The 22,710-nt window shown below is 37.0% G+C and overlaps 1 protein-coding gene across 1 annotated transcript in view; it reads left to right on the top strand.

Moving 5' to 3' along the window:
• F8 (coagulation factor VIII) overlaps positions 1–22,710 on the top strand; it is a 382,001-nt gene that overhangs the window by 175,442 nt on the left and 183,849 nt on the right. The window contains exon 10 of the mRNA XM_058291449.2: positions 13,510–13,603. Coding sequence (XP_058147432.1) covers positions 13,510–13,603 — 94 coding nt within the window. The remainder of the gene's footprint in view (positions 1–13,509; positions 13,604–22,710) is intronic.

Raw genomic sequence — 22,710 nt, 5'->3', positions numbered from 1 at the left:
CAGCCTAGTGGCCTCAGGTAATGGAACTTCTTACATGGTAGCTCAGGGGTCCAACTGTGTGTGTTCCAGTGAGCAAGGCAGATAGTGTATCACCTTTTAAAACCTAGCATCAGAAGTTTTACAGCACTTTATGCCATACTCTGTTAGTAAAAGCAGCCAAAAACCCACCTAGAATCAATGAGAGGGAAAGTATGGCCCACCTCTTGATCGTAGAGAGTGTAAAAGAATTTGGAGGGAGGGGGACCACATTTTAACACTGCCACATAGACTGATAGCTTACTCCTCTAGGGCAACAAAGGAAGCCAGAAGACAATGAAATCATATCTATAATGTGTTAAAAGAAAATAACTATCAACCTAGAAAGAACTGCCGTTTTATTGGCAATTTCTACCAACATTCCATAATTTTATAGGAAAAGAGGAAAGACCCATCAGTTCTTTTTATAAGGCCAGTAAAACTTTGATTGTAAACCTTACCAGGATATAATGAGAAAGGAAAATTAAAATTATCGACCAATTATATTCTAAACATGTGTTCAAATAATTCTATACAAAGATTTATGAACCAAACACAGCAATATATGCAGAAAGATAATATATTATGAACAACTTGGTTTATCCTAGGAGTACTAAGCTAGTTTACCATTAGAAAATCAAACATGTTAATATACTATATTTACACATAAAGGGAAATATTTGATCATTTCAATAGCTTCAAAAAAGAATTAGTCAAAATTCAATATCCTTTCATGATTAAAGTCATAGGAATTTGGGATTAGAAGGGATATCCTTATCATGATAGAGATCTGCAAAAAACCTATAGGTGGTAAAACTCAGATATCACTCCATTTAAGATTATGATGGGACACAGCTAAAGGGTGTAGCCACCTTTATTAGCATTTTATTGGAAATCTTAGCCAGTGTTTTTAGGGGGAAGAAAAGAAAGAAAAGTCATAGGACTGTAAGAATAAGGACAAAAGAAACTGTAGGTTAGCAGTGCTCTAGTTGGTAAAATTGTTTCTCACAGGAGTATGGGTTAATAATTATGATAGCAGTAACGATTAAGTAAATGGATAGCAAATTTGTCACTGTTAGAGAGGGTAGTTGCAGATCAGTAAAGGGAGAAGGCTGGAATGAATCATGTGGTACTGGATTCAAGTTGGAGACATCACTGTGAACTAACTATGAGCTAAATAGATCCAGAAAGATAAATACAGAAATAATTATGTACGTGGGTTAGTATATTTCCTAGCTTTATCCTTTGAGGGCCCAGAAGCAATGACACTCTAGTAGCAATGAGCATACCCAGTGCCAAGATCAACTTGTTTTTGAATACCTTTCTCCAATAAAAGGAACCAATTCTCCTTGGAGAAATGGCTAATTCCCAGGCTGAGTCAGGAAAAATATGAGACTGGACCATCTTGTAGTATGAGAAGGTAAGGAAGTGCTCAAACAAAAAGTGCATGGGGCAGTGTCAACTAAAATACAGGAGCCACCTTAAAGAGCTCTCACAACTCAAAGCTGTAACAATTTGAGCAACTAAATAAGGTAATATTGAGTTATAAACCGAAGTGTAAAATAAATATCCATGAACCCATACTGATATAAATAAATGATTGAATAAATAAATAAATGGGGGAGTAGAGGCAAATCTTCCATATGGAATAATTCCAAAATTTTATCTAGATACTCTATACTCAAGGATGGGGAGCATAACTCCCTACTCCTTATGTGCAGGATGCAAATAGTGGGAAAAAGAATTAGAGTGAAAATACATCAAATGTAAGATATGGGCTGTAGTTATTTTAATAGTAATATTTTGATGATATTGATGCTCTTTCATAGCTTGTAACAAATGTTTCACAACAATGCAAGGTATTTGTGGTGGGGTGATATATGGGAGCCCTGTGTGATGGTATTCGTGTTTGTTTTGTACATTAACAACTTTTACTGTACACTTATTGTTTATGTATATTTATGTATGAATGAAATACTTAAATAAAATTTTATTTTAAAAAGAGTACAGTATGGAAAGTGGAGGGGGGTAATGTTCAGTGGAGAAACCTGAGAAACACTACCATGTGATCAAAGTCAACATCAATAGTGGAACATCAAATTGATGTGATGACAAGGGCACTTCACCTTTTTGGTCATCTTCCCCAAAACATATAACTCCAGTCTAACCATGAGAAAATATCAGAAAAATGCAGGTGATGGACATTCTAACAAAATGCCATACTGGAACCTCTGAAAATTATCAATGTCATAAAAAACAAGGAAAGTCTGAAGAACGGTCATAGCCAAGAGGTGCCTAAGGAAACATCACTAAATGTGGGATTCTGGATGGAATCCTAGGATAGAAAATGACATTAAATAAAAATTACAGAAGTCTGAATAAGGTGTAAACTTTAGTTGTTAATGGGTCAATATTTGCTCATTCATTGTGACAAATGTACCACACTAAAATAAGATGTTAACATTAGGGATGATTGATATAGTGGAACCCTCTTTAATATCTTTGCAACATTTCTGTAATCCTAAAATTCTTCTAAAAGAAAAAGATTATTTAAAAAGTATATCATTTATAATAGCATCAAATAATATTAAATACATAGGGATACACCTACCAAAAGATGTGTAAGACCTATGCAGAGAAAATCATAAGACTTTATACACATAAATAGGACCTATGGTAATGGAGAGATATTCCATGGATTGGAAGCCTTGATGTCATAAAGATGTCATTTGTACCCCAAATTACCCATATATTCAAAGCAATCCCAATATTCCAACAATATTCTTTCTTTCCTTTCCTTCGTTTGGTGGGGGAAAACTTGAAAAGCTGATACTTTTTTTTTTTTTTAATTTTTTTATTTTTTATTGACTTTGTAATAATATTACATTAAAAATATATATGTGAGGTCCCATTCAACCCCACCCCCCCACCCCCCCTCTCCCCCCCCCCCAACAACACTCGTTCCCATCATCATGACACATCCATTGGATTTGGTAAGTACATCGAAAAGCTGATACTTTTAAAGAAGTATAAAGTGTGGGGGATCATGTACTACCAAATATTGAGAACTCTTATAAAGCCATTTTAAATTTATTTGTGTAATTATTAATTTTTAAGTAATTTGTTACAGAAAAGTTGAAAGGATAATACAAGGGAGTTCTATATACCCTTAACCCAGATTCCCCGATTATTAAAGTATTACCATATTTGCTTTATCAAATATTCTCTTTCTTAATTCCTCCCTCCCTCCCTCTCTCCTCCGTTTCTCAGTTCCTTCCTATTTACACATACACACACATTGTCATTTTTTAAAGTAAATTGAATATATGTTGAAATTTTTCCTTTAAATTTCAGTGTGTATTTCCTAAGAAAAAGGACATTATTTTATATAACCACAGTACAATAATCGAAATCAGGAAATTAACATTATACAATACAATTAATTAGATCTCATTCTTATTTTGCTTATTGTCATAATAATGTTCTTTTTAAGTCCAGGATCTAACCCAGGATGGCACTTTGCATTTAGTTGTCATGTCTTTTTATTCTCCTTTAATCTGAAACAGTTCCTCACTATCTTTGTCTTTAATGACCTTGATATTTTGAATAGACCAGACCAGTTGTTTTTTTAGAATGTCCTTCAATTTGAGTTTGTTTGATGTTTCTTCATATTTAAATTGAGGTTCTGCAAGAATACCATATATGTGATGCTATATGTTTTCAGTGCATCACATCAGGAGGTACATGATGTTTGTTTGTCCCACTACTACTGTTTACTTTGATCACTTGGTTACAGCATTGTTTTTCTGGTTTCTCTACTGTAAAGTTAATATTTTTCCATTTATAATGAATAAATCTTTTTAGTAAGTATTTTGTGGGGAGATACTTTGTGTCTATGCAATATCCTGTTCCTCAGACAGCTTTCACTTACAAGTTTTAACATCCATCGATGATTCTTGCCTAAATCAATTACAATAATGTTTGTTAAATATGGATTTTCTAAATTCATCATTCCCTCTACAATTAATATATAGCATTCTATTGTAATGTTTGTTAAATATGGATTTTCTAAATCCATCATTCCCTCTATAATTAATATGTAGCATTCTGTTGTAAGAAAGGACTTTTCTTCCTCTCCAATTAGTCATTTAGTTATCCATTCATTTATATCAAAATGAAACCATGGATTCTTATTTTATTCAATGGGCTATAATATGTAACTATCATTATTTATTGTGATGCTCAAATTGTCCCAAATTTGGCCAGTGGGAACTCCTGGAAGCGTCTTCCTGTGTTCTTTTGACATCTTGCCTTCATTCTTTAATTGCTTTCATGTTTTTTTGTTGTAAAAAGATATTCCAGGCTCATCTTATACCTCCCCTGCCCCAACCCTGCAATCAGCCATTTCTCCAAGGAGCACTAGTTCCTTTTTAGTGAAAAATGATATTAATAATCTATATTTAGGTGTTCATTGCCCCTGGGGAACATTGATTCTAGACCTTATTTACTGGACAGAGCTAGAAAATATATATAGGTATGTGTGTATATGTGTATATATATACACACATATACAAGCTTGCAGATCTAAATATCTATCTATGTATCTATCTATCGAAAACTATAGATTCAGGAATTTTGGGAAGATGGCAGCAGATTAGACAGGCAGGGCTCAACTTTCTCACTGAAATGACAGAGAAAGGGCCAAAAGCTGTCTGCAGGACCTGCTTGGGGTCAGCGACCAAGACAGTGCTACACAACTCCTAGGAGGGTGATGAACAAAGATACAACATACCCGAAATAAAACTGTGAGTTACCAAACCCTGCAGTGGCCAGGAAGGGCACCCCTCCCCATCCCCAAGATATTAAGCATGGGGGCGGGTGTTAAAACCCCTGGCTTACTGCAGTTGACTGAGAGGGGAACAGACATTCTCCACCCTGTCAGCTGTTAAAAGGGAAAAGGGTGAGGGCGGGTTTCTTCAGTGAATTTGACCAGTAGAGCCAGCTTTGAATTTCAGCTCTGGTCAGACTAGAACAAAGTAAAATGGAGAGAGGTACACCTCCGTGGAAAGGTGCGCCAATGAGCGCCATCTGCTGGCTTGTCTGGAAATAGCATGAACAAAAACTGCTGTTGGTATGCTGCATACTCTAACCCCTGGGAGAAAATCTGCACTCCCATTAGTGAGTTCCTAGTAAGATTTTGATAATTTAAGTTGAGCAATCTTAAAGACTTAGAATAAGTCAACCCAAATATCAAAGAAGAGCTGTGAAATAAAAACAATAGGAAAGAAAGAGAAATTGACCATCAGAATAAATTCACCAACATATTCAGATGACTAGATATCAGAAAAAAATTACAAGCCATACTAGGAAATAGAAAGAGATGGCCCAGCCAAAGGAACTAACCAAATATCCTGGAGAGAGGATTTATGACAATAAATCAGCGATAATCACACAACTCTCCTAAATCAATTTAAAGAATTGAAGGAAAATATGAAGAAAGAGATAAAGTATTTTAAGAAGACCCTGGGTGAGAATAAAGAACAATTTGAAGGCCTGCAAAGAAAAGTAACAGACCTTATGGGAATGAAAGACACAATGGATGAGACTAAAAGTTAGCAGCGCATAACAACAGATTGGAATTGATTGAAGAGAGAATTAGTGATACCAAGGACAGAACATCTGTACTTGAAAAGACTGGAGAACAGAAAGAGAAAAGAATGGGAAAAATGGAACAGGGTCTCAGGGAATTGAACAACAATGCAAAATGCACAAAATATGTATTATCAGTGTCCCAGAAGGAGAAGAGAATGGAAAAAGGGACAGAAAGAATATTTAAGGAAATAATAACCAAAAACTTCCCAACCCTTATGATAGACATGAATATCAAAATCCAAGAAGGGCAGTGCACCCCAAACAGAATAAATCTGAATAGATCTACCCTGAGACACCTACTACTCAAAATGACAAATATCAGAGTTAAAGAGAGGATTCTGAAAGCAGAAAGAGAAAAGCAAAGCACTACATAAAAGGGAAATTGATAAGATTAAGCACTGCCATCTCATCAGAAACAATGGAGGCAAGAAGAAAATGGTATTATGTATTTAAGTTACTGAAAGAGAAAAACTGCCAGCCAAGAATTCTGTATCTGGCAAAACTGTCCCTCAAAAGTGAAGATGAGTTCAAAGTCTTCACAGACAAACAAAAACTGATACAATATTTTACCAAAGACCAGAATTACAAGAGATACTAAAGGGGATGCTTCAGCCTGAAAGGAAAAAACAAGTGTGAGCGACTTGGAGAAGCATGTAGAATGAAGATTATTAGGAAGGGTAAATTAAAGGGTTAAGAGACAAACAATAGTATGATACAACCACAGAAAGCCAAAGGACAAAATGTATGAAGTATGTATTGCCTTTACAGTAATAACATTGAATGTTAATGGCTTGAACTTCACAATCAAAAGGCATAAATGGATAGAATGGATAATAAAATATTAACCACCTATATATTGTCTACAAGAGATTCACCTCACACATAAGGACACAAGCAGTTCAAAAGTGAAAGGTTGAAAAAAGTTATTTCATGCCAATAGTAACAAAAAATAGCTGGAGTAGTGATACTAATATCAGACAAAATGGATTTTATGTGCAAAACTGTTATAAGGGATGAAGAAGGTCAATATCTATTGAAAAGAGGGGAAGTTCACCAAGAAGAAGTAACTCTACTGAACACTTATGCACCTAATCTGAATGCCACAAGATACATGAGAAACACACTGGCAAAGCTGAAGGGAGAAATAGATTTCTCTACAATAATAGTTGGAGACTTCAATGCACCACTCTCAGTATTGGGTAGAACATCTGGACAGAGGATAAAGAAACAGAGAACCTCAATAATAAGATAAATGAACTAGACCTAACAGACACCTATAGAGTACTGCACCTCAAAACAGCAGGATATATCTTCTTTTCAAGTGCTCATGGATCCTTCTCCAAGATAGAACATATTTTGGGTCACAAGACAAGTCTCAATAAATTTTACAAATACTTTCTCTGATCACAATGGAATGAAGTTGGAATCAATAGTGGATGGAAATAGGGAAAATTCATAAATACACGGAGAGTAAACAACACACTCTTAAATAATCAATGGGTCAAAGAAGAATTTGCATAAGAATTCAACAAATATCTTGATACAAACAACATATCAAAACCTATCAGACATCACAAAAGCAGTGAAGACAAGGAAATTTATAGCCCTCAATGCTTACGTTAAAAAAGAAGAAAGAGCTAAAGTCGAAGATCTAACTGCACACCTGAAGGTACTAGAAAAAGAACAGCAACCCTATCCCAACCCAAGCCTAAGGAAAGAAATAGTAAAGATCATAACAGAAATTAATGAAATCAAGAACAAAAATACAACAGAAAGAATCAACAAAACCAAAAGTTTCATCTTTGAGAAGATCCACAAAATCGACAAACCCTTAGCTAGACTGACAAAGAAAGAAGATGCATATAAATAAAATCAGAAATGGGGGGGGGCAACACAAATGGTCCCACAGAAATAAGAGACATCCTAAGAGGATACTATGAACAATTGTATGTCAAAAAGCTAGACAAGGTAGACAAGATGGACAAATTCCTATAAACACATGAGCCAACTACACTCACTCTAGAACAAATAGAAGACTTCAGCAAACCAATCACAAGTGAAAAGAGTTAAATATCATCAAAAACTTCACAAATATGAAAAGCCCTGGATCAAATGGTATCACAGGTGAATTTTACCAATCATTCAAAGATGATCTAATACAAATCTTGCTCAAGCTCTTCCAAAATATTCAACAGGAAAAAAGCCTCCAAACTCAGTCTACAAAACCAACAGCACCCTAATACAAAACCTACTACCAAAAAAAATTACAGATCAACATCCCTAATGATTATAGATGAAAAATCCTCAACAAAATATTTTGCAAGTCAAATCCAAAAGCACAAATATTTATACAGCATGATCACGTGGGTTTTATCCCAGGTATTCAAGGGGGTTCAACACAAGAAAATCAATTCGTGTAATAAATTGATAAATTGAAGAAGAAAAATCACATGATCCTCTCCATTGATGCAGAAAAGGCATTTAACAAAATATAGCACCCATTCTTGATTTTAAAAAAACACTCCAGAAGATAGTAATAGAAGAAAAGATACATTTCCTAAATTTTGGAAAGTGCATATATGAAAAACCTACAGCTAGCAATGTACTCAATGGTGAAAGACGGAAAGCTTTCCTGCTGAGATCAGAAACCAGACAAAGATGCCTACTATCACCGTTATTATTCAATATTGAGGTTATAGTTAGAGCAATTAGGCTAGGTAAAGAAATAAAAGGCACCCAAATAGGAAAGGAAGAAGTTAAATTTTAACTATGCATTGATGATCCTGTATCTAGAAAATCCTGAAAAATCCACAACAAGCTACTAGAAGTAATAGACAAGTTCAGCAAAGTGGCAGGATACAAGATTAATATGTAAAAATCAATAGCATTTCTATACACTGCTGATGCACAATCTGAGGAGGAAATCAGAAAAAATTTCACTTATAATAGTGATTTAAAAAAATCAAATATTTAGTGATAAATTTAACCAAGTACATAAAGGGCCCGTATTCAGAAAACTATAAAACATTGCTAAAAGAAACCAAAGAAGACATAAATAAATGGAAAGACATTCTGTGTTCATGGTTTGGATGACTAAAAATATGATTAAGATGTCAATTCTACCCAAATTGATTTACAGATCCAACGCAATCCCAATAAAAATCTCAACAACCTTTTTTGCAAAAATTGAAAAGCCAATAATCAAGTATAGTTGGAAGGGTAAGGGGCCCCGAATAGCCAAAAATGTATTTAAAAAGAAAAACAAAGTTGGAGATCTCTCACTTCCTGACTTTAAAGCATATTAATTAACTACAGTGGCAAAAAGCAGCATGGTACTGGCATAAAGACAGACAGACAGACTGACGAATGGAACCGAATCCGTAACTCAGAAATAGACCCTCACATCTACAATCAAGTGATTTTTGATAAGGTGGCCAAGCCCTCTCAACTGGGCAAGAACAGTCTATTCAACAAATGGTGCTGGGAGAACTGGATAGCCATATCCAAAAGAAAGAAAGAAGACCCTATCTTACACCTTATATAATTAGAACAAGGACCTAAATATAAAAGCAACAGCCATAAAACGCCTAAAAGAAAATGTAGTAAAACATTTTTAAGATCTTGTGGTAGGCAGTAGTTTCTTAAACCTTACACCCAAAGCACGAGCAACAAAAGAAATAATAGATAAGTGGCAATGACATGTCTGAAAGAGGTTTAATATTCATGATATATAAAGAAATCATAATCTCAACAATTAAAAGACAAACTACTCAATTAAAAAATGGGCCCAAGACTTGAAAAGATTGTTGTCCAAGGAAGAAATACAAATGGCAAAAAAACATGTGAAAAATATTCAACATCACTAGCCATTAGGAAATACAATTCAAAAATACAATGTGATATCATTCCACACCTATTAGACTGGATACTATTAAAAAGTTTGAAAACTGTAAATGTGGGAGAGGATGTAGAGAGATAGGAACGCTTATCCACTGTTAGTGGGAATGTTGAATAGTACAGCCACTGTATAGGAATGTCTGGCAGTTCCTAAGGAATTTGAATATAGCCCTGCCATGTGACCCAGAAATACCCTTACTAGTTATATACCCAGAAGAACTGCGAATAGTGACATGAATAGACATCTGCACACCAATGTTCAAAGTGGCATTATTCCTGATAGCTGAAAGTTGGAAATAGCCCAGGTGTCCATAAACTGATGACTGGATAAACAAATTGTGGTGTATACAGATGATTGAATATTATGCAGTGGTGAGAATAAATGAAGTCACGAAGCACATGACAACATGGATGAACCTGAAGATTTGGACAAGCCAGGCATTAAAGGACAAATACTGTATGATTATGCTATTATGAACTAAATATAATATGTAAACTCATGGAATTAATAAGTCGAATATAGGTCATCAGAAAATAGAATGAGGGTAAAGAATGGAAAACTGTTAGTTAATTTGTGTGGAACTGGTTAAAAGGTTGTTTGTAAATCTTTGGAAATGAATGGAAATGTTAAGAGTACATCATCCTCTTTGTGACTAGCAAAGCTATTATATGGGTATTACAGTGATTGAAAGGGAAGGCCTGGGAAGTGGACTTGGCCCAGTGGTTAGGGCATCCACCTACCATATGGGAGGTCCGTGGTTCAAACCCCGGGCCTCTTGACTGGTGTGGAGCTGGCCCATGCACAGTGCTGATGCACTCAAAGAGTGCCCTGCCACACAGGGGTGTCCCCCGCGTAGGGGATCCCAACGCGCAAGGAGTGCGCCCTGTAAGGAGAGTCGCCCAGAGCGAAAGAAAGTGCAGCCTGCCCAAGAATGGCACCACACACATGGAGACCTGATACAGCAAGATGATGCAATAAAAAGAAACACAGATTCCCAGTGCTGCTGATAAGGATAGAAGTGGTCACAGAAGAACACACAACGAATGGACAGAGAGAAGACAACGAGGGGGGGGGGAGGGGAGAGAAATAAATTTTAAAAAATTAAAAATTAAAAAAAAAGAAAGGGAAAGCCTAAGGTCATGTATATTACTAGAAAGAAAGCTAAAAAATGTAACTTGGGACTGTATAACATAGTGAAACCTCATGGAAATTAAAAATGTGGATGATACTGCATTTATAAGACTGTTTTTACAAAATATAAATAAAAAATAAAAAGGGAGAAGGAAAGAATAGTAGCTATGTATGGCAGGGGAAGCATAGAGAGACTGAGAGGTGATGACTTTTGTTTGTTTGAATGGTTTTTATCTTTTAATAATATTATTATTACTGGAATATTGAAAATACTCTAAAAATGATTTCAGTGATGATATACCAAATACCATTGATTGTACACTTGGGATGGATTCATGCTTTATTAATATGTATCAATAAAATTGATTTGTTTAAAAAAGTAGAAAAACAACAACAATAGATTCATTGGTATGTGTTAGAGATTGAATCATGTCACAGACAAGACATCTTCAAGTCCTCACCCCTGGCCCTGTACTGTGGCCTCATTTGTAAATATGATCTTTGAAGATATTTTTTTTAAAGATTTATTTATTTCTCTCCCCTTTCTCCTCCCCCACCCCAGTTGTCTGTTCTCTGTGTCTATTCGCTGCATGTTCTTCTTTGTCCGCTTCCGTTGTTGTCAGCGGCACGGGAATCTGTGTTTCTTTTTGTTGCGTCAACTTCTTGTGTCAGCTCTCCGGGTGTGTGGTGCCATTCCTGGGCGGGCTGCGCTTTCTTTCGCGCTGGGCGGCTCTCCTTATGGGATGCACTCCTTGCGTGTGGGACTCCCCTATGTGGGGGACACCCCAGCATGGCATGGCACTCCTTGAGCACATGAGCACTGCGCATGGGCCAGCTCCACACGGGTCAAGGAGGCCCTTGGGTTTGAACCACGGACCTCCCATGTGGTAGACAGACACCTTAACCACTGGGCCAAGTCCCCTTCCCTGAAGATATTATTAAGATAAAGCTAAATTGAATCAGAGTGGACTTTGATCCAGTATGACTGATGTTCATACAGGCAGAGGAAATTCATACACAGTCAGTCAGTAGAAGCTGGAAGAGGAGATAAGAGACAGAGGCATAGATTGATTTCTGGCAAGCCACTACCAGAGTGCTACATAGTAACCTCTAATCTACTTAATATTTCTGTAGATTTTCTATTTCTAGACATTTCTGAGTGACATCATACAATATTTATGTGTCTTACATATTTTACTGTGTATCATATTTTCAAGGTTCTTCCCTGTTGCAACATGTCTTAGAATTTCATTATTTCTTATTGCCAAATAATATTCCATTGAGTTTATTATCACATTTTATTTATCCATTCATTTGTTGATAGACACTTGGGTTGCCTCCCCTTTGTGCTATTGTGAATAATATTGCTATAAACATTCAAGTACAAATATCTGTTTGAGACCCTGTTTTCACTCTCTTTGGGTATATACCTAGACATGGAATTGCTGGGTCAAATGGTAATTCTATATTTAACTTTTTGAGGGACTGCTATATTGCTTTCAACAGTGGCTGCAACATTTTACATTCCCACCAACAATGCACTAGAGTTCCAATAACTTGGCATCCTCTCTAACACTTTTTTTCTGGTGTTTTTTTTTTAATAGACATTCTTGTAGGTGTGAAGTGGTATCTTGTTGTGGTTTGAATTTGGATTTCCCCAATGGCTAATAATGTTGAGCATCTTTTCATATGCTTATTAACCATTTGTATCTATTCTTTGGAAAAGTCTGTTGAAGTCCTTTACCCATTTATTAAATGGGTTCTTTGTATTTTTGTTGTTGTGTTGTAAAAGTTCTTTATTTTGGATTTTAAGCGCTTATTGGACATATGGTTTGTGACTATTTTCTCCCATTCTATAGGACTTTTCATTTTCTTTATAATGTCCTTTGATGTACAAAGCTTTTAATTTTGACAAAGTAGAATTTATCTATTTTTTCTTTTGTTGCTTGTGTTTTTGGTGTCATATCTTAGAAACCATTAACATATCCTAGGTCATGAAGAATTGTCCCTATGTTATCTTCTAAGAGTTTTATAGTTTATCTCTTATATTTAGGTTCTTGATCCATTTTGAGTTGATTTTTGTACATAATATGAGGTAAGGGTCTAACTTCATTCTTTTGCATGTCGATATCTGGTTTTCCCAGTACCATTTGTTGAAGAGACTATTCTTTCCTCATCACATGTGCTTAGCGCCATTGTAAAAAACTAATTGGCCATAGATAAATGAGTCTATTTCTGGGCTTTCAGTTCTGTTCCATTGATCTATATGTCTGCCCTTGTGCCAATACCACATTGTTTTCATCAGCTTTGTAGTACCGCTTGAAATTAAAAGTAGATTTTTTTACCCTCATCTCACACAACCTCAGATTTAGAGGCAAGGTTGGTGTCTTCAGGGTACTAATTGCTGCATCCATGTTATTGCCCTTCCCCCTCCTTTCCAAAGATCATGCATTAAAATGATACCACCTGCCACACTGGCTTAGTGCTGTCTTCCTGGTCATGTTTTCTCATTCGGTGAAGATTTTATCACCTGAATCACTGTCTCCCTCTCCACTTTCAAATTTCAGTCAGTGTGATAAGGTACAGAGGATAATTCCTGAAGCAATTGAAATGATTTTTTTAAATTTAAATGGGTCTTTAGCAAGAAACCCAAGTAGTTGTCTGGAAAATTCTATAAAAGGAACAAATACTTAGAGTTTTATCTAGGCCCAGACACCTATAATGTGAATACAAGGAGCTTTTGTTTTCTGTAGATAGGTCACTCTTTACTTGATGATTCTAATCGTCTTAGGACTTGATCTTTATAATTTCAGATTATATTTAAGAATCAAGCAAGCCGACCATATAACATCTATCCTCATGGAATCACTGATGTTAGTCCTTTATACTCTGGAAGATTGCCAAAAGGTAAGTATTACCTCAGTTTCAATGTTTATATTCTTACTTACTGGTAGATAAATATGAGATCATATCACCAATAATAACTAAGATTTTGCTAGTTCTTGCCCATAGCTGCTGACATAGGACCTTAAGCCCTAGTCTAAAGTCAAACTTAATAAGTTCTAAGAATCCTCAGGCAATATTTCACATAAGTTAGTGAAGTGTCCCCAGATGTGCTTTTGAAATTACCTAATGGTGGTGTTCAATAATGCACAGCCATTAGGCTCTATCAACCTGTTAAGTGGATGCTGTTTAACTGCAAATGTGTCTTTTCATTAACCTTAACAGTATCTTTCATAAGTAAAAATTTGTAATTTTTATTAAGCCCAATTAATCAATGTCTTCTTTTAATATGCATACTTTTTGTGTCTTATATAAGCAATCTTTACCTACCTTAAGATTATAAAGATTTTCTTCTTTGTTTTCTTCCAGAAATTTTATAGTTTTATTTTTTTATCTTTAGATCAGTTGCCATTTTGATTTACTATTTCCCATGATGTGAAGTATGGAGTTGGTGTGCATTTTTTTTTACATGCAGCTATCAACTTTTTCTAGCACCATTTGTTGAAATGACAAAATTTTCCCATTGACATTTCTTGCCATATTTTTTATCTATCTATCTATCTATCTATCTATCTATCTATCTATCTATCTATCTATCTATCATCTTCTATCTAATGTTTCTGTGCTCTCTATTCTGCTCCACTGAGCTACATGGCTATGTCAATGCCACTGTTTTCATTTTTGTACTTTTATAGTAACTCTTGAAATGAAGTAGTGTAAGTCTTCAAATTTTGTTCTTTTTTTAAATTGTTTTGCCTGTTCTGAGCACTTTACTTTTCCATGGAAATTTTAGATTGACCTTGTCAGTTTTTTAAAAGACACCTGTTAGAAATTTAATTGGTATGAATCTATTCATAAAGTTGTAGAGAATTGATATCTTATTCATATTTGCCTTCTAATAAATGAACATGGTATATTTCTCCATTATAATTGAGGTCTTTATTTTCTCTCATCAATATTTTGTGATTTTAAGGGTAGAGGGTATGGCTGTTTGTTAAATTTATGTCTTGCATCCTGTTATATACTATTTTAAATAGACTAATTTTTAAACTTTTTTTATTAAAGAACTTGTAGGTTGACAGAAAAACAATGCAGAAAATACAAAGAACCCATGTACCCTTCCTTACATATGCAGTTTGCCTTATTATTAAGACTTTACCTTATTGTGTCACATTTGTTACACTTGATGAGACAATATAATTATGATTAACTATTAACTATAGTTGATAGTTATGAACACCGTTATGAACATCAGTTTACAGATGTCTGTTCATGTCACTGCTCTTGGTTCTTCTGGGTATATACCTAACAATGGTATTGCTGGGTCACATGGCAAATCTATATTCAAATTTCTTAGGAACTGCCAAACAGTTCTCCACAGTAGCTGCACCATTCTACATTCCCACTAACAGTGAATAAGAGTTCCTATCTCTCCACATCCTCTCAAACACTTGTAGTTTTCTGACTTTTTAATAGTGGCCATTTCAATAGATGTGAAATGATAACTTACTGTAGTTTTGATTTGCATTTACCTAATCACTAGTGATGGTGAACATTATTTAAAATACTTTTTTAGAAAAGGTACTTAGATTACATAAATGTTACATAAAAAATATAGGTGATTCCCATATACATCGTTCCCTACCCTCCTACATTTTCCCACATTAACAATATCCCTCATTAGTGTGGTACATTAGTTACAATTGATGAGCACATTTGGAGCATTGCCAGTAAGCGTGGATTATAGTTTTCATTGTAGTTTACACTCTCCCACACATTTTTGTAAGTTATGAAAGATATATAATTGCCTGTATCTGTCATTGTAGTGTCATTCAAGACAATTCCAAAGTCCTGAAAATGCCCCCAAATTGCACCTGTTTTTCCCTCTCCCTCCCTTTTAGAAGCTCCAGGGGTAACTGCCTCCACATCAATGATAAAAGTTATTCCATTTCTAGAATCAAATAAGTCTATAGTAGAATAAAAGTAAGTCTACTCTAGTCCATCATTCATTCCCCAGTCCAAAGTATTCTGGGATGGTGAGGCCCATTCCACCTCTAATTGAGAGGGAGCTTAGATACCATGGGGCAGATGGATGGGACAACCTTGTTTGTAGTTGCAGACTCTCTCTGTTCTTTGGAATGGTCATTGTCCATCATCATCCCCTTGTTAGTTGTCCAGGGTGAGTCCAATGAAATGGAGAGTAGGTGTTGCAACTCTGTTGAGATTCAGAGCCCAATTGGTATATGGACAGTCCAAAGATTTACGTATCTTGGACAAACATCTGTCAAGTCTAGTACTAACTATAGGTTCAAATAGAAGGGGCAATGAGCCATATGTAGGGAAACCACACCTGAGTCCAACTCTATCGCACTGGGGAGCATAAATTCCAAAGTAGGGCACGCTGGCAGGGTGCCAACTCCTGAGCTGTCTTCCCTGTTTATAGTGTCTGGAAATCTCCAGAGCTCTCAGGAGCCCTGCTATTTGAGGCAATGTTTACTTTGGCAGTCAATGAGATCCTGCAGAGACGGGCATAAGCAGAACCTCTGGAATGACCTCCCAACTCACTTTGAAGTCTCTTAGCCATATAAACTCATTTGTCTTTACCATTTCCCCCTTTTGATCAAGGTCTTTTTCGAGTTACATTGCTAGTTTGTGCTTGGTAGTAATCCCTTGGTGCCAGGGAGGCTAATCCCTGGGAGTCATGTCCCATGCTGGGGGGAAGGTAATGCATTTATATGCCGAACTCAGCTTAGAGAGAGGCCACATTTGAGCAACAAGGAGGTTCTCAGGAGATAACATTTAGTCAGCCTATAATACTAGGCTAAGTTTGATTTTCAAAAGTAAGATTGTGAACTACTGTGGCCACTTTCTCCAGATCAATGCCAAATTCAATTAATAGGAAAATGAAATAGTAAGGATAGGTTTAAAGATTAAAATAAGATACATAATAATTTAGAAAAACTAAAGAAATGTAAAAAATAAATTGGGGTATTAAAAAAATGAAAAATATCATAAATTTTTTTGCCATTTTGCCTTTCATCACTGTAATAGGTGTTATCCTGTATGTACAGTGTGAGGCACTCTCTTCCATTTCCTCCTCAGTGTCTTACATATGTTTTTATTATGTCTTCAAAAAAGTTTTAGATCACAGTAAAGTCATATATAGAATATAGGGGACTCCCATACACCCAACTTCCTCCCCCATTTCCCCCTTCCCCAGCCATGATCTTTTTACATGCGGATGTTACATTTGCTACAACTGATGTACAAATATTAAAATATAGCTACTAACCATGGTTCCATTATGGTTTACTTTATGGTTTACATTTTAGACTGTACACTTTTATAAATTTTTGGTGAAATTTAGCATGGTCTGTATCCATCATTGCACAATCATGCAAAACAATTCCATTGCCCCCCAGTTAACCTCTCTTTTGTCTATTCTATTCCTTTCTTCCCCTCCCCTTGGGGCCAACAGTGACAACCAAGCTTCACTGCCTGAAGGACAAAATTCATAGATGCTTGCAACAATGCTGAAAAGACAAGTAAAAAATAAATACATAAATCACACAAACATAAACAATGCTGAGGGCTTTACACACTAGCCTTTCCTTCCCCCATTGGGAGCCACCCATGCTCTCAACAGACATCCTCCCTTCTGTTTGAGAACATCAGGCCTCCCCAGGATGGGGGCTAAAACAACTTCTCATTCATTGTATGAATCTCCACCCACTGAAATAACATCAAATGACAAGATGAGCACTCACACACTCCCTAGAAGGCTGCCCCAGGAGCACCCTTTGCCAAATGCCCCTTATCAAACACCTTAAACCAGTAACCCTTTTTTATTATATTTTTAAAGAGTTTTCTCAACATTATAGTTTCAACCATGTACCTGACAATCTCCCGTGTTCACCTGCTCTCCCCCAAATCTCTGCCAAATTCCATCAACCATCTGACCCATCCTCCCAACCTGAGCCCCCTCAAGCCTGCAAAGCCCAACCCAAAAGTATCCCTATGCCCCCATCTTACCCCTTCACTGCACAACTATTTTTCATAGATTTCACCCATGTGGGCATTGGCTCACAACCTTCCTCTCCCCCCGATTTCCTGTAAGCCTATCTTCCAGTCTCTAGCTTTCTGAGACAGCTTGATTTGCCTAATTCATATCAGAGAGGTCATGTAGTATTTGTCCTTCCATGCCTGACTTGCTTTGCTCAAAGTAAGGTCCTCAAGACTCATCCATGTTATCCCATGTGTTAGTATTGTATTCCTTCTTATAGTTGAGTAGTATTTCATTCTATGTATATACCACATTTTGTTTATCCATTCCTCCGTTGATGGGCATTTGGATTGATTCCAAATTTTGGCAATAGTGAATAATGCCACTATGCACATTGGTGTGCATATATCGGTTCATATCCTTGTTTTCAGTTCTCCTGGGTATATACCCAGGAGTGGAATTGCTGCATCATATGGCAAATCTATAGCTGGTTTTTTGAGGAACCTCCAAACTATCCTCCACAATAGCTGGATCCTTCTACATTCGCACCAGCAGTGGATGAATGTCCCCATTCCTCCATATACTCTCCAACACTGATAGTCCTCTGTTTTTTTTTTTTAATAGCTGCCAGTCTAATGGGTGTAAGATGGTATCCATTGTAGTTTTGATTTGCATTTCCCTAATAGCTAGTGATGTTGAGCACCTTTTCATGTGCTTTATATCCATTTGTATTTCTTCTTTGGAGAAGAATCTGTTCAAATCTCTTGCCCATTTTTAAAATGAGTTGTTTGTCTTTTTATTTTCGAGATATAGTATTTCTTTATATATACTGGATATTAGGCTCCTCCTTGACCCACTGTTTGTCTAATAGTATGTTGTTTAACTTACGTATCTTTGTGCCTAATATGGTTCTCTGACCCTTGAAGATTTCCAACTTCATTCCATTGTAGTCAGAGAAATTACTTTGTATAATTTCAATCTTTCTGAATTCATTGAGACTTTCTCTGTAGCCTAGCATGTGGTCTATCTTGAATCATGATCCATGTACACTTTAGAAAAATGTATATGCTGCTGTATTTTGGTGTAGTGTTCTGTATATTTCTTTTAGGTCGAGACCCTCTAATATGCCATTCAAAGTCTTTGTTTCTTTATTGATTCTCTGTTGGGATGTTCTGTCTAATGGTGATAATAGTGTATTAAATTTCCCCACTATAACTATTCCTCCACTTATTTTTTCTAGTGTTTGCCTCATTTATTTTGAGGTGCCCTGATTAGATGCATAAATGTTTATGATTGTTCTTTCTTCTTGAAAGATTACCACTTTTACTAATATATAGTGTCCATCTTTTTCTCTCACAATAGTTTTGCATTTAAAGTCTATTTTGTCTAATATTAGTATAGCTTCTCCCACCCGTTTTTGGTTATTGTTTTCTTGTAAGATTTTTTTCTAGCTATCACTTTCAACATCCTTGAATCCCTGGGTCTAAGGTGGGTTTCTTTTAGACAGCAAATAGATGGGTCATATTTCCTTATCCATTCTGCCCATCTGTGTCTCTTGACTGGTGAGTTTAATCCATTAACATTCAGTGTTATTACTCTCAAAGAATTACTTACATTAGCCATACTTTCTTTGGATTTGTGTATGTCATATGCGGTTTTAATTCCTTTTCTGTCTTTTTAGTTGTTCTTACACTCTTCTCCAACTCTGCCTCTCCTGTTTTTTTCTCTCAACTGTTTTTTTTTTCTTTCAACTCCCTTTAGTATTTCTTGAAGGGCAGGTTTCTTGTTGATAGACTCTCTTAGTTTCTGCTTATCTGTGAATATTTTGAACTCTACATCATTTTTTAATGCCAGTTTTGCTGAATAGAGTATTCTTGGCTGTAAATTTTTTTTTCCTTTTAGTACCTTGACTATGTCATACAACTGCCTTCTTGCCTCCATGGTTTCAGATGAGAAATCAGCCCTTAATCTTATTGCACTTCTCTTGTATGTGATGATTTTCTTTTCTCTTGCTGCCTTCATTATTTTCTCTTTGCCTTGAGCATTGGATAATTTGACAAGTATATGTCTTGGAATAGGTCTGTTGGGATTTGTACTGTTTGGGTGCACTGTGCTTCCAGGGCATGTACATCCATCTCCCTCAATAGGTTTGGAAAGTTTTCAACTATTATTTTCTCCAACACCCTTTCTGTCCCCTTTCCCTTCTGGGATGCCTACAATGTGTATGTTTGTTCATTTTTTGTTGTCATTCAAAGTTTTGTATCACAGAGGGGCTCATCTATGCCAGGGGAGGAGCACTGGTGTGGGGTGTCATTGATGGGAGAGGTATGGATGGGAGGGAGCTCACCTGAATATGCATATAGGATATATGCATATGTTTGGATGTTCATTGGATATCGACATAGTGGGTAGAATTTTACATGACAACTGAGGGAGTGCTGAGTCCCCATCTTGGAGAGCTCAGTTGCATTCCCCAATGGAACAGCAACAATACCCCAAGAGTAAGGGCAAAGACCAGTGAAGGATGGTCCTATGATGTGTCCTTGACACTGAGACTATGCTTATGAGCCTGTGTGCTTGAAATTTCAACTAGGCCGAGAGCTGCAGGGTGCCTAAGAGTTACCTCCTGAGAGCCTCCATGTTGCTCAAATGTGGCCACTCTCTAAGTCAAACTCAGCATATAAATGCATTACCTTCCCCTAAGCATGGGACATAACTCCCGGTATGGTATGAGTCTCCCTGGCACTGAGGGAGTACTACCAAGCACCAACTAGTAATGCAACTGAAAAAGACCTTGAATAAAAGGGGGAAATTGTAAAGACAAATGAGTTTATATGGCTAAGAGATTTCAAAATGAGTCAGCAGGTCATCAGAGGGGTCTCACTTATTTTTTTTTTATTGACTTTGTAATAATATTACATTAAAAATATATATGTGAGGTCCCATTCAACCCCACCCCCCCCCTCTCCCCCCCCAACAACACTCGTTCCCATCATCATGACACATCCATTGGATTTGGTAAGTACATCTTTGGGCACCTCTGCACCTCATAGACAATGGTCCACATCATGGCCCATACTCTCCTCCATTCCATCCAGTGGGCCCTGTGAGGATCCACGATGTCCGGTGATCACCCCTGAGGCGCCATCCAGGGCAGCTCCACGTCCCAAATACGCCCCCACCTCTCATCTCTTCCTGCCCTTCCCCATACCCATCGTCCACCATGCCCACTTTTCCCAATCCAATGCCACCTCTTCTATGTGGACATTGGATTGGTTGTGTCCATTGCACCTCTATGTCAAGAGGAGGCTCAGATTCCACATGGATGCTGGCTGCCATCCTCCCATTTTCAGTTGTAATCACTCTAGGCTCCATGGTGTGGTGATTGTCCTTCTTCAACTCCATCTTAGCTGAGTGTGGTAAGTCCAATAAATCAGATTGTAGGTGCTGGAGTCTGTTGAGGCTCAGGACCTGGCTATCACATTATCAGTCCAGAGATTCAAATCCCCTAACTATATCTTAAACCCCAACGTTAACTGCACCTCCAGCAGATTAGTATGAAAGTCTTATGAAGGGAGATCCCATCTGAGTCCAGATTCATCACACATAAACACCATTTCCAGAGAGGGGCCATCTGCCCTGGTAGTAAACCCCATCGGCCATGACCATAACTCTCATGGGTCTCTTTAGCCTTCATAGGAACCAATATCTGGGGGTTGTATCTGCTTTATCTGTCTCTCTGACTCTGCTCAGTTGTGCATGAGGGCAATCCTTCTGCCAGCCTCCAGACTCTTTTTTAGAAACTCGTAGCCATATAAACTCATTTCTCCTTTCCATTTCCCCCTTACTTTAGGTCAAACAGCATTTTAAAGTCATGTTATTTTATGTACACATGGATATTCTGCTGATTCGCATTGAACCTTCCATATAAGGTCCTTTTCCAGTTGCATCATCAGTTGGTATTTGATAGTGGTCCCTCGTTGCCAGGGAGGCTCATCCCCGGGTGTCATGTCCCATGCTGGAGGGAAGGCATTGCATTTACATGCTGAGTTTGGCTTCGAGACTGGCCACATTTGAGTAACATGAAGGCTGACAGGAGGAAATTCCCAGGCACAATGTTGCTCTAGGCCTTGTTCTTATTTTAGGTTTATCAGCTCACAAGCATAGTCATTAGCATCAGGGGCTCACTGTTGAACCCTCACTCCCTCCCAGTCCCCGCCGCTGTACCTGGGAGACTATCGCTGCTCCCCTAGGGACCACGACAGAGCACCACTGGCCAGGAACCCAGTACCCCCCCTGCTGGGTTTTTAATTGTTGCCACTATGAGTATATCCAATCATTACCATGCACCCTGGACATATGTTCTGTCAGCTATATATCACCTGTCATTGGTATCCCATACCAGTATCCCTCCATTGCCATTGTTGAAACACTCTGTGATCCAGAACTCCCCGAAATTTGAAGCCCAATATAATGTCATGGTCTCTTACTAGGGAATGGCATATAGCAATGGGTTTAAAGGATAGATAAAGAACTTGGATAAAGTTAGATAAAGAACTTAGATAAAGAATGTTGACTTGAAAAAATTCCACATCCTATCCTTTTCCCCCCCCCCCCTAATTATTCAGCATTTCTTAGTAGGAGTCCTAGACCACAGCAATGCATATATATAATATACAGCACTCCCATACATCCACCACAACACCTTTTTCCTTCCACAGCGATACTCTTACACCCTATTCACATCATATTTACTTAAGGTGATGTACAGAGTCTGAGATATTAGCTTTCTAACATGGTAATATCTGTGCTTACATTATGGTGCATACTTTAGGATACACAGTTCTTTACATTTTTAGTTCTCCTATGTTTTACATTATGGTTTACATTATCAGTCTGTCGTCTCCTATATGTTATGGTGTAATATTACATGTTTTATATCCATCCTTGTGTACTCTCAAGAAACTCCTCCCTTGCCCCCCATTTACTTTGGTTCCACACATTTAAC

Source organism: Dasypus novemcinctus, chromosome X (assembly GCF_030445035.2).
Source record: "Dasypus novemcinctus isolate mDasNov1 chromosome X, mDasNov1.1.hap2, whole genome shotgun sequence".
Taxonomy (NCBI): domain Eukaryota; kingdom Metazoa; phylum Chordata; class Mammalia; order Cingulata; family Dasypodidae; genus Dasypus; species Dasypus novemcinctus.
Note: the sequence above shows the minus strand (reverse complement) of the source record. Positions and strands in the feature narration are given on the sequence as shown.